At 39.6% G+C, this 12,272-nt stretch overlaps 1 protein-coding gene and 1 pseudogene across 1 annotated transcript in view; both read left to right on the top strand.

The window, feature by feature from the left end:
• LOC136881783 (phosphatidylinositol phosphatase PTPRQ) overlaps window positions 1-12,272 on the top strand; it is a 153,892-nt gene that overhangs the window by 93,665 nt on the left and 47,955 nt on the right. The window contains exon 14 of the mRNA XM_067154221.2: window positions 522-643. Coding sequence (XP_067010322.2) covers window positions 522-643 — 122 coding nt within the window. The remainder of the gene's footprint in view (window positions 1-521; window positions 644-12,272) is intronic.
• Window positions 1,611-2,623, top strand: LOC136882217 (uncharacterized; annotated as a pseudogene).

The raw sequence follows: 12,272 nt of genomic DNA, 5'->3' as shown, positions 1-12,272 counted from the left end.
TAATAATAATAATAATAATAATAATAATAATCGCATCCATGGCCATAATGGTTAAGACTTCAAGTCTATATGTTTAGATAATGTGGTTAGCTGGTTTGAGGCCATGTTGTTAAAAAAGAAAGTCACCATCAACAGCTGGGACTCAGTTTCAAACTTCTCCGCATATGTCACTGTCGAAGGCGATTCATCCATCCGATGACGATATTAAGTCTTGAGCAGACCCCTCGGTGCTTTTCGACAGGAAAAGGCTATGTGCTGGCACCCTCTCCCTTCCTACTACGGTATTATAATATCATGCTGTTCATTTCATCTCATTAACTCCTCTAGAGAGGTTTACATTAGGAAAGACATCTGGTCGTAAAAATGCACTATGAAGATTCATCTCACTTCATACCTGATCCCATAGGGAAACAGGACAAGGGTTGTACACACACTGAGATGATGATGATGATGATGATGATGATGATGATGATGATAATCCTATAGGTTCCTCATTCATATGGGCATGTTTTCTTTCCCAGTGGCACCAGCTCCAGTGAACTTGCAAGCAACGAACGTTACGGCTAATGAGATGACGATCCAGTGGGAGTATCCGTTTATCATCAATCAGTATGATCCACCCTACTTTCAAGTGGTTGTTAAGGTAAAGTAGCATTACTAGAGGGGGTAGATTTTTAGTATTAAAAAAGTTAAATGTAGCATTTTCTAGCATTACTGTTATTAACAGTTACCGGTAGCACTTTGTAGTGTTATACCTGGGCTGAGTGACTCAGAAAGTTGAGGCGCTGGCCTTCTGACCCCAACTTGGCAGGTTCAATCCAGGCTCAGTCTGGTGGTATTTGAAGGTGCTCAAATATGTCAGCCTCATATCGGTAGATTTACTTGCACGTAAAGTGCTCCTGTTGGACACAATTCTGAGACTTCAGCGTCTCCGAAAACTCTAAAAAGTAGTTAGTAGAATGGAAATCAAGAATATAATTTACTGAAGTGTTCTGCAACAGAAATATTATTTTTAAGTATAGAATTAGATGTTTTAATATCAACTGGATTTTCTAGAATTTCCAGATAAAATTCAATGAAATACTTAAACGGAACATATAAAATTAAAGTGAAATTGTAAACATTTACAAACATGTAAATTGATACAAACTTCCTTACTCATAAATTTAGAAAGCAGTATTCAAGTCAATATACAGAGTGTTTCAAAAAGGACTTTACAACTTTAATAATAATGTTATTTGCTTTATGTCCCACTAACTACTCTTTTACGGTTTTCGGAGATGCCGAGGTGCCGGAATTTTGTCCAGCAGGAGTTCTTTTACGTGCCAGTAAATCTACCGACACGAGGCTGACGTATTTGAGCACCTTCAAATACCACCGGACTGAGCCAGGATCGAACCTGCCAAGTTGGGGTCAGAAGGCCAGCGCCTCAACCGTCTGAGCCACTCAGCCCGGCCTTTACAACTTTGACAGCGCATAGTTATTTATTCATTTCAGTTACAGGCATAGTTTTGGTGTCATCTTGACTGACAATAGATCAAGTTTTGACTCGCGTGGTACGCTAGTACAGAATCGTGCCACTGCAAGTGCTAGCAGCAGTTGCAGCAAAGATGGCTCCCTTCACTGGTCCCGAGCGCGCTCGCTGTGTGTTTTGGTTTGAAGAGTCGAAGTCGCGACATCTGTGCAACATAATTTTCGTACAAAGTATGGTAAAGATCCTCCCAGTAGGCCTACTATTTATGAGTGGCATAAGTGCTTTATTAAAACTGGATGTTCGGTAAGCCATAAGAAATCCTCAGGTCGTCCACGTACGTCTGACAATGTTGTAGAGCAAGTGAGACAACGTTTTGAGCACAGTCCTCGAAAATCGACACGGCGCTGAGCGACGCACATACGACTATTTGGCGTGTGTTGAGAAAACGGTTGCATCTCAAACCATACAAGTTCACAATGACACAGCAACTAAAAGACACTGATAAGATTGCTCGTAAGGACGTTTATGTGGACATGTTACATCGGTTGGAAGAAGATGAACATTCCTATGGAAAGATTATCTTCAGCGATGAGGCAAGTTTTCACTTAAGTGGTAAATTTAATAGACACAACTGTAGGATGTGGGGCAGTGAAAATCCAGTGAAAGTGCTAGAACATGAACGTGATAGCCCAAAATTGAACGTGTTTTGTGCATTGAGCAAGAGCAAAGTTTACAGGCGTTTATTCTTCGGTGAGAAAACTATCAAGGGAATAGTGTACTTAGGTATGTTGGAAAACATTTTAATCCCGCAGATTGACGCTGATGACCAAGAACTCAGCATACACTTCATGCAAGATGGCGCACCGCCACACTACCTCTCCAATGTCCAGGATTTCCTGAATGTACGCTTTCCGGGTAAGTGGATTGGACGAGGTGCACCAATTGCATGGCCCCCACACTCACCAGACCTGACACCTCTTGACTTTTTCTTGTGGGGATTCGTCAAGGATACAGTGTTTGTTCCACCCTTACCGGCTTCTCTACCAGAACTTGGAAGTAGAATCTGCATCGCAATTGAACAAGTCACGCCTGACATGCTGCAGCGAGTTTGGCAAGAAATTGACTTCAGATGGGGTGTGTGCCCCATGACCGATGCATACCTGCCAACCCTTCCTATTTACCCGGAAACTTTCCGGTTTTTAACTCGTCTTCCGATTTTCCGATTTATTTTTACTTCTTCCGATTTTTTTACTAATATAACCTCTAGTACGGTCAATACTCTTCCCCTATGATAAAGGATAAATTCGTATGTGCTTGTGTAATTTACGAAACCTAATTTTCAAGCGTATTTATTTTATGCTTTATTGCTGTATTTCATGAGTGTTTCGTCCGTCGCCTTCGTGTATCGTGTACCGAGCTCGATAGCTGCAGTCGCTTAAGTGCGGCCAGTATCCAGTATTCGGGAGATAGTAGGTTCGAACCCCACTGTCGGCAGCCCTGAAGATGGTTTTCCGTAGTTTCCCATTTTCACACCAGGCAAATGCTGGGGCTGTACCTTAATTAAGGCCACGGCCGCTTCCTTCCCACTCCTAGCCCTTCCCTGTCCCATCGTCGCCATAAGATCTACCTGTGTCGGTGCGACGTAAAGCAAATAGCGTGTATCGTGTTTCCCGCTCACCACAGCAGCGTGTGCGCTTTATACAGCTGGGGATTCGGGGCGGCAATCGTCCTGCAAGCTAGAGGCTAGCGCGCACTAACGACTCAATCAGGACGAAGGAATGAGTTTGTTATCGTGTTGTTCGCACGCTGTTAACATCAGTTCTGTGCGTGGTTTCGTCGGAGTTCTAGGCCACGTGTTTTTTCTTGCATTTCTATGCTTTCCCCCTGTGTCAAAGTCGTATGTTTTGTATGTGGTAGTTTCGCGTATTTAAGTGCATAATTTTAATGAGTTGAATATTTTTAAGGGGGTTGTGTCGGTGACAGTTTCTGGAATTTTCTTTTGTCGCTATGGCCAAAAAATATAACAAACGTTATCTCCGTGTTCAGAGATGCCTATAAATTTCCGTTCATTTTACCGGCTATGAAAGGAAACTACTGTATTTTCTCGCGTAATTGACGCCCTTGCATAATTTACGCATCCCAATATTTTGGGGTCCAAAGTGAAGAGAAAGAAATGTTCACGTATTTGACTCACCCACAACTTCGAACATCCATTACTCAGCTCCGGATGCGTTTCGAAATAAAGATGTCAACTACTCAAGTAGCAAGTTTCCTATTGCGAAAGCGGGCACTCCAAATACAGGGCAACGTGCTGTTATTAGCCGGCAGCAAATCCCACTGCACTAATTTTACGAGTGTTTCGGTTACGGGACATTTTGTGATCTCAGGATTGTTTGTCAGTCCACAGTATTCGGTTAATACTGCATCATACGAGCTCGCGGTGATCAGTTACGCGAAACATACGTGAATAGAGCAGCGGGCGGCAAGTATTCAGTGTCCAAATGAAACGTGCGCTACCGCGGTAACAGAAGTGCACTTCAAGCGGCCAACAAGTCTCGCAAAGCATTTCGCGGTCCAAAAAGCGGCAAGTTTCCGCAAGTAGAGGATTATCTGCGTAACTAGATGATTTTGTTACGCAGTGTTGAATAAGCCTTTTCTCACGAAATGCTGTATTTTAAAGAATGAGAAATAGCCGCGGCACGTAGAATCAGTGTCTCGGATTTGAAAGTTAGCCGAGGCTTGATTAATTTAATGGAGAGAAATGTACTTCCTCTTAGACGAAGAACAACATTATGCCAAAATGTGACGAATGATTTGAACCATTTTCATCGCTTTGTGATTGAGAAGCATAAAGTGAAGGAATGTTTGCTGTCCCTTATAGGAACCGCAGGTCAGACGGCAATCAGTTTCTATATATCACAAAGTCGAACAGTCGATAAGAAATGAACATAGTGTTATCGTACGCGCTACCGGAGGCAAAAAACTTACTGCAATGCTTGCTATAACAGCTGATGGTAGAAAGCTTGCACCTTACATTGTTCTAAAACGAAAAACAATGCCTAAAGCAAAATTTCCGCAAGTGATCCACGTTCGTATTCAAGAAAAAGGGTGGATGGATACTTCACTCGTACAAGATTGCTTATGAACGGTTTGGGGTAATGTAGCAGGGTCTGTCCTTCGATGCCCGGCCCTTCTCGTGTTGGATAGTTTTCTTTTTTTTGCCGGTATGTCATTCAGTTCGTATTGTCAGCTCGTAATGGGAAGAATATTTTCCAGTGTCTATGTATACTTCATACCCACGTGTCTAACTTACCTGAATTTTGCGCCAAATGACGATAACCGCAAATGAGTTCAACCAATTGTGTTTGTATTACATTTGATGTATCTTTTAAATGTAAATGAATTGTAAATAATTTGTAAATATCCGAATTCCTTGAATAATTTACGCATCCAAAGTTTTCTCCTGCATTTTTCGTCAAAAAAGTGCGTTAATTACGCGAGAAAATACGGTATTATGCTTTTTGCTGCGTGTGTCGGTGTGACAAATATTATTAATGTATGTGTCATAAATGAGAGTGATTAGGTACATCTTCTTGTAACCATTTTTATGTTTTCTTAGTTTAAAATTTTTAATTTAATGGCCAATTCGCATTGTAACTGTAGATATATGTATGCCTTTTAACCTGACCTTTTTTCACGTAGACCGTGGTGGAGTATATGCAAATACAGTAGAGACAATACACGACACTTAACGGATTTCGCCTTGCTAAAACGGGAGACAATTCGACGGTGGCGCTCCTAGTGACTTGACCTGAACAAATCGCGCTAAATTCAAATATCAATGGAAATGTATATACGGAAATGGATAAATAAATTACGTCTAGAAAGAAAGTGGTACTGAGATATTAACTTCGAAGTTGCTAAAGCAATTCTGGATAAATGAATGAAAAATTATTTAAAAGGTTATTATTCAAAGACTGAAATTAGACACATAAACAAGATATGAAATGGGCTGCTGTGAAATGGCTTGATCTTTCATTTATGCATTACTTTTTTAGCTTTAGCATTCCTGCCTGAACTTTTACGGTTGGATATGTCTTTTTTCTCATTTAAAAAACATTGTATGATCACATTAAGACACTTGTCAATAAAAATATCGGCACATTCCTTACACACATGATGCAATGAATTAACATTTAAAAGCTGGACAATTTTCCTCTTAACATGAAGCCTACTAACAGAAAGAAAATCTATATATTTCCGGCTTTAATCTGAGAAGAGGGATTAAAGAAAGAAAAGTATGAAAATGTTGTCGATAGTGATGCTTTGAGGAATATTTACGTACAATTAGAGTAAAAATGTAACATACCCTTGGCTGTATAGTCGAGGATTTTAAAAGTCGCTGGCCTGGAAATGATCTGAACAGATCTTATAATTCTTATATAAGCGTAACGTCCCTTCTTTCTTGTACACCTTATCCAAATCACTTCTGTGACATTTCAAAACCCACAGATCACACCTACAACAACACATCGGTATTGAAGGTTAACTGCTGCACTATACAATAAAATATGCGTATTACATTTTATGCCAGTTAAAATATGAGTCGAGCAGGTCAGAAGATTATGAAGTACTATAAAAATCTCTGTCACTGGAAGAATATATATGCAAACACAATATTACTTACATGTTCTTGTCACGAGGCAACCTGAAGAACGACCGCGCATTTTTCTCTACTTCGTAATTACTGCAGCCAAACACAGCACATACCTTTCCCCTCATGTTGAGAGGAGATATCAAGGAATGACACACGCTACTATTTAATTATGTCAGCTCACTGAAAACGCATAAATAACACCAAAAACTTCACACAAAAATACACGTGCTTTTATGAGAGAATCAGTACTGTTCAGGTCTATCCGCTAGAGTGAGCTCCAATAGCTGTCCCTCGATATCTCACTCAGTGTCGCATATTGTCTCTACTGTATTTGGTATATGTGATGAAATGCAAGAATTAAAAAATCTTCCTAATTTTTGTTTCTTAAAGTTGGCAGGTATGCCGATGGAGGTCACATTCAACCTGTTTAGGTAAAACTTGATCTATTGTCAGTCAAGACAACACCAAAACCATTTCCGTAAGTAAAATGAATAAATAACTATGATCTGTCAAAGTTGTGAAGTCCTTTTTGAAACACCCTGTATAATTTGAACACACCCATTAGAAATTTAACATGAAGTACGGTACAACCACTCATATCTGGCCCTCTGATGTCTGGCTTGGTTTCTGGAATTTGATTTTTTAAAATGTATATGACAAGTTAAAATTTTTCGACTGTAGCGTAAGGAGGAAGTGCGCACCAGGATGTCGAGGGATGGGGAGGTTGTTGACTCACATGCTTCATAATATCGTGCACCTACTTCAAAGGTAGTTCAATATATAATACAGCACATTGTTTTTCTAAAAGCAGGTTGGTTTTATTTAGGATTCAAATGCACCATGTTATTCCCCAATCCTTTTTCTACAATACCCTATTTTACATCATTTCCATTTAAAGCTATGGCCTTACGCTACCATAATGTGTGGGCCTGTATGCCTGCACGGTACCACTCGACTGGTCGATTTCGGAGCCAACGTCCTGCAGCATCGATAACTTTCCCATCATCCACATAGTGCTTCCTGCGGAGTGCATCCTTCATTAGGTCAAACAGATGGAAGTCAGAAGATGCGAGATCCGGGCTGTAGGGTGGATGAGGAAGAGCAATCAGCTGAAGTTTTGTGAGCTCCTGTTGGGTGTGCAGACTTGTGTGAGGTCATAGAAAAGGCTCACCGTGCTTTTGTCCACTGTCAGGTCTCCGTAGACATTCTGCAAGCACCTGTGGATATCTGTGATCCCTAGTTTTCTGCCAAAAGAAACTCGATAACTGCTTTCTGTTTGGTGCACACCTCTGTTACAGATGCTATTTTGAAGGCTAGTTATAGCGCTGCCACCTATTGGAAATTAATGAAACTCTACGAGACAAAGCAGGAATATTCAAAGATATGTTCCAAACAAAATTCCAATTTTTTAAAATCGAAAATGGTCGAGAAGAAAATGTATTGCATTGTATATTGGACGCCTTTTGTACATTATATTGTCTTACTGTGTTACTGTCAACAAGGATGAGGGTCCACCTGTTTAATACTGTATGTAATATGTTATCATCAATACGGACCAAAATTAAATTGGTTTCATATGATTAGTCTTTGGTAGTCGGGAGGAAAATTATGATTTATATTTACAACCAAAAGGATTGAACATTTTACATTTTAACACAATTTAAGAACACAAACGAAAAAGGGAACTGTCTCTTAACATACATAATGCGACTCATCGCAAAGTCTAAGTCATTTAAATTTTAAATTCGGCGACTGAGAGAAAAGTGGGTAAGTTCTGGCACTAAGGAGATATAAACTGAACTCTACATTGAAGATTACTACCAGAAAAATGAAAAAGCCAATTGCTTACCTTATCCGAGGGGCCAAAGAGACCCGTCACCTGGAGAAGGCAACCTCTCCCGTCGCCGGTCCAAGAAACAAGACTGCTTGGAAGAACTTGACTCTCGCCAAGAGTGCCGCTGCCGGAAATGGTGAAATCGTGAAACAACCAATGAGCGCCCCGCATTTCTTTTGTTCGCCAATTGCAAATAGTCTATGAGGGCCCAGAAAATAATGCTGACAAACTATCTCGTGTAACATCGAGAAATTTTCAAACTGATGCAACCGGAAACTCCTGGAAGTATCCTACCCGATCTGGCACGTGTGCCACCGTATGTCCCACAAGTATTTCCTCTTACCTTTAAACTTTTTTAAGGCTAATTTTTCACAATATTACATAATTTTGAAGTAGTGTCATAACCAAATAATTCTAGATATCTGTACACACAGGATACATTAAAAAAAAATAAAAAAATGAACACACAAATATACAAAATTTACACGTGAACATATAAAATTCCCCACAGTCTTCCAAGCCCCAAACATTACATTTTTTCAATCAATACAATATACAAGAGATACAATGCAACATTAGATTATATAATTACAATATGAATAGAGTAATCAATGGTCACAATGTTAGATTTTACCCTGGTAGTGATTTTCTGGCTAAAATGAAGTTATGCTGTTTGTGTAATTTTAATTAGTGTTGCAGTCAAAGTATGGCCAGAAAAAGGAACAAGCTACAATAACAACCTTCCTAAAATGGAAAACTGAGTAAAAGAAACATGACCGGGTGAGTTGGCCGTGCGCGTAGAGGCGCGCGGCTGTGAGCTTGCATCCGGGAGATAGTAGGTTCGAATCCCACTATCGGCAGCCCTGAAGATGGTTTTCCGTGGTTTCCCATTTTCACACCAGGCAAATGCTGGGGCTGTACCTTAATTAAGGCCATGGCCGCTTCCTTCCAACTCCTAGGCCTTTCCTATCCCATCGTCGCCATAAGACCTATCTGTGTCGGTGCGACGTAAAGCCCCTAGCAACAACAACAAAAGAAACCTGAACTTAAGTTTTTATTTGTGGTGATTTTAATGTTTACATTTTATATTTTAAATATATTTTATACTGTGTTTAAATGCAGGGCTGATCTTGATAATAATAATAATAATAATAATAATAATAATAATAATAATAATAATGTTGTTGTTTGAGTCATCAGTCCATAGACTGGTTTGATGCAGCTCTCAATGCCACCCTATCCTGTGCTAACCTTTTCATTTCTACGTAACTATTGCATCCTACATCTGCTCTAATCTGTTCATATTCAGACCTTGGTCTACCCCTACCGTTCTTGCCACCTACACTTCCTTCAAAAACCAACTGAACAAGTCCTGGGTGTCTTAAGATGTGTCCTATCAATAATAATAATAATAATAATAATAATAATAATAATAATAATAATAATAATTTTTTTTTACGAGGGATTGTGGAAAATCTTCAAAAGATACTTCTGAAGGGTCCGCACTCCACAAGTGTGTGGGATTCTTACCCACTAAAAACCACACACCCTTTTCCCACGATGTGTATCTTCACCCCGGAACCGCTCTCTCATTACTTCAGGGTGATATTGTGCTTTGTCTTTCAGACGTCTTCTTTCTTCATTTCTCCTTTACGAACGTTCATATGCTTCCAAATCCTTCGTCTTCTGACGAAGGACACTGCCATGCGATCCCAGGATTCATGGTTTCGCAGCATCGCAGAAATAATATTATCTGTTGTCAATTCTCCTAGTTGAGTTTCCACGCATCTTCTCTGAATCGTCCAATGGCCGCACACAAAAAAGGTGTGAAATACGTCGTCGATGTCATCACAGTATATGCATGCTGCGTCACTCGCTCTGCCCAGTTTATGCAGGAATTTCTGGAAATATCCATGTCCTGTTAGAAGCTGCATAAGGTTAGTAATTTACTTCACCATGGGCCCTTTCAATCCAGATATCCAAGCGTGGTATCAGTTGCTTGGTCCATTTGCCTCGAGGGTCACTTTCCCATCCGAATTGCCATCGCCTCATCAGTTGACGGAAGGCACGCTTCTTTGCACATTTCTTTCCCAGCTCTCCTTGGGTACGCCAGATTTCATGTCGCTCCAATGCAAGTAGGTCTATTGGGGCTATTGCTGCTACCGTGAGGATTGCAGGTTTGGAAACCGTGCGGTATGCACATGCAATACGTAAAGCCACTCTCTGTTGTACGGCAGCTATCCTTCTCCGATACCAAGCAAATCTCAAGGATTCAGCCCAGATTTCAGAGCCATATAGGAGCACTGACTGAACCATCGACATGAGAAGACGTCGTTTACTGGATTTCGGACCTTTAATATTTCCCATTGTAACTTTTTGTTGATAATAATAAATAAAATCATGAATAAAAATATATAAATAAAATTACTCAAAAACTTAATAAAATTAATAAGCATAATTAACTGAAATGTCCGTAGTATGGGCTCCAGAGTTCACCAGAATGGATCCCTCGAATTTAGATAAGAGCATGATAAACTGTATATCCCAGGGCGTGTACATAATGCTGCGTACTGGTACTTCTGCTGCAGGCCTTATCTAACCTCCTGAAAATGACTAATTAGGTAGGAACTGCACCTAGGTTCATCAATAACACTGATTCTAAAATAGCTAACTATATTCTTAACAAATTCCGTGCATAAGCACCTCATCAACATACAACATTATACATATAATACACACATAAAATATTGCTGGAAGACTCCATATTTACAACAACAACAACAATAATGAAAATCGTGGGAAAACGAAAGCGAGAACTAAGCTACCATTTGTAGATAGTCCGATGAACAATGTACATGTATGAAGATAAATACCCTTCACTGTATCTATATCAATTCGACTTACTGATTCTCATAATCGGCAGTTATCACATCACACAGATACTGTACCTTGTAATTCTGTGTTCACATATTTTAACACTTGTTGTAAAGATATATACACATGTCTGTCGATCCTCAACATAAATTATGGAAAGTCTGAGATAGCTTTCACCGACATATAATGCTAGACCTCCACAAGTACAACAACACTTAATGCGTACGGCCTCCACAATTTGTTGATCATCCACTTTCCACGAACATAACAAGACTACGCTAAACGAACGTTTGAAGTCCAGTCCATTGCAGCTGTGTCACTCGAATACCGTATCGGCACCACTTCCTTCCCGTACAGTGTCAGTTGTGGGTCTCTTCCGTAGTGATAGGTTGTAGTTGTCTTCCTTCTCGTTCCTTTACAATGTACTGCTTGTAGTTGTAGTAGTTACATTACAATGTTCTTGGTTGCCGCCGTATGATCAACCTTTATAGACATCAACATCCCCCTCCTCTCACATGATACGTCTGGATTGGTGCTTGCCCGCCAATCATGAGTGTTCTCTACTGGTCAATACCATGCCCTGAACTCATACTAGGTTCCAAGACAATAACAAACACTTGGGTTTATTAAATGACTCACCGAACTTCCCTAGTACAACAACATCAACAAACACATCTCATCAGACACCGGGATGTTTACATGACTCATGGAATATCCCGACACAAGTACATCACAACAAACACTGGGGTAGCCACATGACTCAACCAAATTACCAGAGTTATTAAAGCAATGTTTGCCCACTCGTGCAAAACAAATTACTCATACCTACATATGTGGATATCTTCCAGCTTACCAATATAAATGGCAAAATATACAAATGAAATACTGATAATAATAATAATAATAATAATAATAATAATAATAATAATAATAATAATAATAATAATAATAATAATAATAATAATAATAATAATAATAATAATAATAATAAATCGAATACTGACAATAATATCTCTAACTTGTACATATAATTCGGGGGTGTGATATATGTACTATCACACCATCAGTCTGCTAAGTGCAGTCATGTATTTTACTGCCTTGTCTGTCACTCTCTGAATATGATTCCAGAATGTGAGCTTGGAGTCAAGTGTCACTCCTAGATATTTTGTGCTCGCAAATGTTTCAATCACTAACTCTCCAACAATCATTGGTACAAGAATTTCGATCCTTTTCCTTGTCAGAAGAACTATCTCCATTTTGTGTTTGGCTAATGTTAGACTGTGGCTCATCATCCATTCTTTTATGCACCACATCACCTGGTTCAGTTTAATTTGAGCCATTTCAACATTATGAGCTACTATCAAGGCGGCCACATCATCAGCGTAGCCCACAAGCTTTGTGTCATCTGACATCTCCAAATGTAACAAGCCATC

Source organism: Anabrus simplex, chromosome 10, assembly GCF_040414725.1.
Source record: "Anabrus simplex isolate iqAnaSimp1 chromosome 10, ASM4041472v1, whole genome shotgun sequence".
Taxonomy (NCBI): Eukaryota; Metazoa; Arthropoda; class Insecta; order Orthoptera; family Tettigoniidae; genus Anabrus; species Anabrus simplex.
This window is presented reverse-complemented; position numbering and strand designations above follow the sequence as displayed.